This window comes from Henckelia pumila, chromosome 4 (genome assembly GCF_033568475.1).
Source record: "Henckelia pumila isolate YLH828 chromosome 4, ASM3356847v2, whole genome shotgun sequence".
NCBI lineage: Eukaryota > Viridiplantae > Streptophyta > Magnoliopsida > Lamiales > Gesneriaceae > Henckelia > Henckelia pumila.
Window position 1 is genome coordinate 211,060,644 of NC_133123.1, and position 6,000 is coordinate 211,066,643.

General features: G+C 37.3%; 1 protein-coding gene across 2 annotated transcripts in view; it reads left to right on the plus strand.

The window, feature by feature from the left end:
- Nucleotides 1–5,731, plus strand: part of LOC140859949 (uncharacterized) — a 36,422-nt gene extending 30,691 nt beyond the window's left edge. The window contains exon 6 of one of the 2 annotated variants that reach the window (XM_073262598.1): nucleotides 5,218–5,731. In XM_073262598.1, the coding sequence (XP_073118699.1) occupies nucleotides 5,218–5,270 (53 nt within the window). In that variant the 3' untranslated portion in view covers nucleotides 5,271–5,731. The remainder of the gene's footprint in view (nucleotides 1–5,217) is intronic. The other variant, XM_073262602.1, reaches the window with a different exon arrangement.
- Nucleotides 5,732–6,000: the final 269 nt, after the last annotated feature.

Below are 6,000 nucleotides of genomic sequence, written 5' to 3' on the forward strand. Positions count from 1 at the left end.
ATGCAAACATAACGCATAAATCACACCAAAATCAAGATCATTGGCATACAAATCCTTCACATACTCAAATCTCAAAAACTTAGAATCTAGAGTAGATAAAAGCACATACCTTCGTGATAGAGTATCCGCTACCACGTTTTCCTTCCCTTGATTATACTTGATAATGTAGGGAAAAGTCTCTACAAACGCCACCCACTTGGCATGTCTCTTATTCAACTTTTGTTGTCCTTTGAGATGCTTCAAAGACTCGTGATCCGTATTAATCACAAATTCTTTTGGCCTCAAATAATGCTGCCATGTTTCAAGCACACGAACCAAGACATAGAATTTCTTGTCGTAGGTAGGATAATTCAACGCTGCTCCACTTAGCTTCTCACTGAAGTATGCATTTGGCCGTCCACCTTGCATCAAAACACCGCCAATTCCTACACCTGACGCATCACATTCAATTTCAAAAGTATTAGAAAAATCAAGCAATACAAGTAAAGGAGCATTAATTATTTTTTCTTAATAATATCAAAAACTTCTCTTGCTCCTCGCCCCAATGGAATGGAATGTTCTTCTTGATCACCGTAGTCATAGGCGCCGCCAAAGTGCTAAAATCCTTCACAAATCTCCTATAGAAACTTGCAAGACCATGAAAACTTCGAACTTGACCAATAGAAGTAGGCGTTGGCCAATCTCGAATTGCACTTACCTTGTCCTCATCAACTCTGACACCTTGAGCACTCACAAGAAAACCAAGAAACACAAGTTTTTTGTACAAAACACGCACTTTTTCAAGTTAGCATACAAGTGCTCAGCTTTTAATGTGATTAGCACAATTCTCAAATGTTCAACATGCTCATTCAAGTACTTAGTATACACCAAAATATCAAAAAAATACACCACAACAAATTTTCCAATGTAAGCACGCAAAACATGATTCATCAACCTCATAAAAGTACTAGGTCCATTAGTTAACCCAAATGACATAACCAACCACTCATACAACCCATACTTAGTTTTAAAAGCAGTTTTCCATTCATCTCCTTCTCTCATCCGAATTTGATTGTAACCACTCTTAAGATCAATTTTACTAAAAATGCTAGAACCATGCAATTCATCTAACATATCACCTAGTCTAGGAATATGATGCCTATACTTGATGGCAATGTTATTAATGACTCTACAATCTACACACATTCTCCATGAACCGTCTTTCTTAGGCACTAACAAAACAGGTACAGCACAATGAGACATTGATTCACGCACAAACCCTTTATCGAGAAGTTCACTTACCTGCCTTTGTATTTCTTTTGTTTTCTCCGGGTTACTCCTATAAGCTGGATGATTCGGCAAGGCACTTCCGGGCACAAGATAAATTTGATGCTCAATTCCCCTCAAAGGTGGTAATCCTTGAGGTAGATCCTCCGAAAATAATTCTTCAAATTCCTGCAAGAGAGAAACAACACTGCTCGAAAGATTTCCGTCTATATCACATATGTTAAGGAGAATCTCCTTATAGAAAATCAACACAAGTGGAGTATGCACATGTAAAATCTCTCGCAACTCACTCTTTTGGGCCATATATATTTTTTTATCGGCCTCTTTCCTCTCAATTTTTTTTCATCTTTTTTTCTTTCATTCTTTTTTTTCTAAGGTCATCTCACTTTTTTGTTCACTCTTTTTTTTTCGGCCTCTTCTCTCTTTTTCTTTTTCAAATGATCATCCAATACTTTCTTTGGAGTCATAGGCAACAATACAACATACTCTTTTTTCATAGTAAAAGAATAACGATTTTTAAAACCATCATGTATCACCTTCCTATCAAATTGCCATGGTCTACCCAACAAGACATGACATGCTTGCATAGGCACCACATCACACACCACTTCATCCTCATATTTTCCAATCGAAAAAGGTACCACAATTTTTCTAGTCACTTTCACTTCAGAACTATCATTAAACCACTGCAATCTATAGGGTCGAGGATGCTTCGAAGTAGGCAAACTCAATTTTTCAACAAGCTCACTACTCGCCACATTAGTACAGCTACCCCCATCAATGATGACAATACACACTTTGTTTTTCACAAAACATCTAGTATGAAACAAGTTTTCCCTTTGATTTTCTTCCTCCTCCTTTTGTTGCACATTTAACACTCTCCTAGACACCAACAATTCTCCAACCACAACATTATATCCCTCATCATCGGGATCCTCCAACGCAGGCATACCATCATAATTCTCATTCTCACTCTCCGACTCCAACTCACCACAAGCATTCACAATCATAATTTTTTTATTTGGACACTGACTAGCAATATGACCAACACCTTGACAACTAAAACATTTGATATCTCTAGAACGATTAATAGGAGTTTCAGATTTACCTTGCACTCCTTGCTTTGGTGTTTCTTGCTTGGTGTCGATTTTTGGTTTGGACACCGGCTTGACATCCTCTCGTTTGCCAACGTTTGGATGCCAAGAAGTAGAAGAACCTCCAACAGTATAATTTCGACCCATGCCTCTTCTTTTGATTTGTTGTTCCACTTTCATGGCAATTTGCACCATCTCTTCAAGATCCATGCAATGTCTAAGTTCCACTTGGTATTGAATCTCCCTATTCAAACCACATAAGAAACGATCCATTGTTGCTTCACGATCCTCTTTGATATTAGCCCGGATCATATTAACCTCCAATTCCTTGAAATAATCCTCTACACTCTTTGGACCTTACTTCAGATTCTGTAGCAGCCTAAACATGTCACGATAGTAGTAATTCGGCACAAATCTCTTCCGCAAAATTTGCTTCATCTCCTCCCATGTCTCAATAGGACGCTTTCGATTCCTCTTCCTAGAAATAACAAATTGATGTCACCAAATAAGAGCATAATACACAAAATCAACAACCGCCAATTTTATTTTTTTCGAATCATTGTAGTTGTGACAATCAAACACCGACTCTACTCCCATCTCCCACTCTAAATAAGCCTTCGGATCAGATTTCCCATGGAATGAAGGAATCTTCATCTTAATCCCACTAATATTTCCATCTTCTCGACCCCCTTCGATGTATCTTCCTCTCACATCTCCCCTTATATTTTTTTCACCCTCATGAGCCCTCATATTTCTACCCCAATTTTCATCCAAACTCTCTTCATCCTCACCACCATCATCCTCTTCTTCAAATATTTTATTTTTATTCTTACTACCACCCCCAATAACTTCAAGCTTATGCAACTTCTCATATATTGGCCCCAAAGCCGCCATCATCATCTTGGTCAATTCATCCATTTGACCTTGATAAAAATTTTGGCTAGAAGAACTCATTCTACATGCAAAAACACTTTAGAAAAAAAACTTTCTCACCCAAAATCTCACAAGTCACTCCAAAGGAATTCACTCAACCACTCTTTTTCTTTTCACTCAAAATTTGTGTAGAAAGATTTTTGCTTTGTGTAGAACTGAATCAAACTCTCAAGTTCACAAATTTTAGACACTTGAAGATTGAATCTCAAAGATTGTCAAAAACAAGAAGACGAAATTTATGGACGTGAGTTTTGACTCGCACCCAAGGATGAACAAGAGCAAAATAATTGACCACTAGTTACCTTGCTTCTTCTATATATTTTTTTTGAAGCTTTTTGGTCTTTCTATTTTTTTTTTTGAATTTTTGATTTTTTTCTCTTTTTTTTGAATTTTTCGAGATAACTTGTAGCACAAGACACGAAAACTTGGGCGACAAGATTGACACATAAGCGACTTAGAAATTTGAAATAGAATAGACTCAGATGAAGAACGAAAAATAAAGAGCGAAGAACACGAAGAACGAAAAGATATGATACTTATTTGATTCAAAACCTTTGCTTTGATACCAAATGATATGAATTCTTAATGCATGGAAGACAAACACGACTATATTAAAATCGTACCCTCAATCCAATAACAAAAAAGATCAAGAAATTTGCCCAATCTTGATTGGATTATTCACCTCTAGTTTACTTGAAACTAGCAACAAAAAATCATGAAGAAAACAACTGATCACAACAGGACCTTCAGAAAACCTGTTTCTGACAACCCACGAGGATAATCAATCGGCAAACGCCACAAAGTTGAAGAATTTTGATAAGTTTGATTTTTGAGTTAGAAAAATCTTAATAAAAATTCTATAGAGAATTTTAATCGATCAATATCAAAATCTGTATTCTATATCATATCAAAAATATCTCCTAAAAGTTTCCTAGTATAATTAAAAGACTCAAATAGGAAAAATAATGCCAAAATATCAAAAAGTCTTGCACACACACAAAACGCTGAGCTGTGTGAAAGAAGGTGCAGGCACGGGTGCGCGACAGACAGTCGCGGGCGAGCACAATGTTCTGCCCTCAATCTTCAAAATTTCAAGGACGCACGGGCGCGCGTGGAACAAGGCGCGGGCGCGCATGCTTCACGGCCTATATCACTTATTTTTGTGTTGGCGTTAATATTTTCTCCACTTTCTTGACTTCTTTGGACTTCAATAATATTGTTACATTCCTCAAAGTGATCTTCAAGCATTCCAATGCCTTCTTGATAATTTATCACCAATGATTGAAGTGCATTTTTGAATCTCTTAGCTTGACCTCTCGTAATTGGTCCTCTTGGCATCTCCAACGGATCCTTAGCCACGTGGTCAACATGCGAGCTATCCATGATCGCATCAGAAACTTTGAAGTTGTCGGAGGAATGTTCTGTTATTTTACAAAATAAACTCCCTCCAAAACTCAAGGATCCAGGTATCTTTTCAATTCCATGCACTATTGGAAAATCATTTTTTAACAAGGCTTTATGTGATATAGGTGCAAGTATAAATCTTATACCTTATTCATGTTTTGAAAAGCTAGGAATTGGTGAAATTAAGCCAACCACTATCTCTCTGCAATTAGCTGACAGATCTATAAAATATCCAAGGGGGATTGTAGAAGATGTGTTGGTTAAGGTTGATAAGTTTATATTTCCGGTGGACTTTGTTGTGCTTGATATGGAAGAGGATCGCAAGATACCTCTTATTTTAGGTAGACCATTTTTAGCCACTGGAAAGACATTAATTGATGTGCATAAGGGAGAATTGATTTTGCGTATGAATGATGAGAGTGTAATTTTCAATGTTTTTCATGGTCTTCGTTATCCCGCAGTCAATTCTGATTGTTTCAGAATTGATATTACTGATGATTTGGTTGAGTGTTCTTTGCAGGAACAGTTGTCCATGGATCCATTAGAAATTTTTTTGACAGGAACAATGGATGAGAAGCATGTTAGCTAAAAAGTTCATAAAGTGGCACGATATCTGGATTGGAGTCTGCCTTTTGACAGACTCATCAATACCAAGATGGGGGAGCTTGACCATATTCCAAAACCAATGAAGCCATCCACTGAGGAGCCCCCTACTCTTGAACTTAAACCACTCTTTTCTCACTTAAAATATTTGTATTTATTAAAGAATGATAAACTGCCAGTAGTCTGTTCATCTTCTTTGACAGGTTGTGAGGAGGAAAAATTGTTGAGGGTGATTCGAGAGCATATAAGAGCCATAGGATAGAGCTTGGCTGACATTAAGGGGATTGGTCCAACCATGTGTACGCACAAAATACTGATGGAGGCGGAGCACAAGACATCTACTCAACCACAGAGGCAACTCAACCCAGCTATGCAAGAAGTAGTGAAAAGGAGGTGATAAAACTCCTTGATGCAGATATTATCTATCCTATATCTGATAGTGAATGGGTGTCCAATTCAAGTAGTGCCTAAAATGGGAGGGATGACTGTTATTGAAAATGAAAATAATGAATTTATTCCTACTATAACTATTACGGGGTGGCGGGTTTGTATTGACTATAGGAAGTTGAATGATGTCACTCGTAAGGATCACTTTCCCCTTCCATTTATTGATCAGATGGTTGAGAGACTTGCAGGGCATGCGTTTTACTGTTTTTTGGACGATTATTTTGGATATATGAAAATTCCTATAGCACCTGAG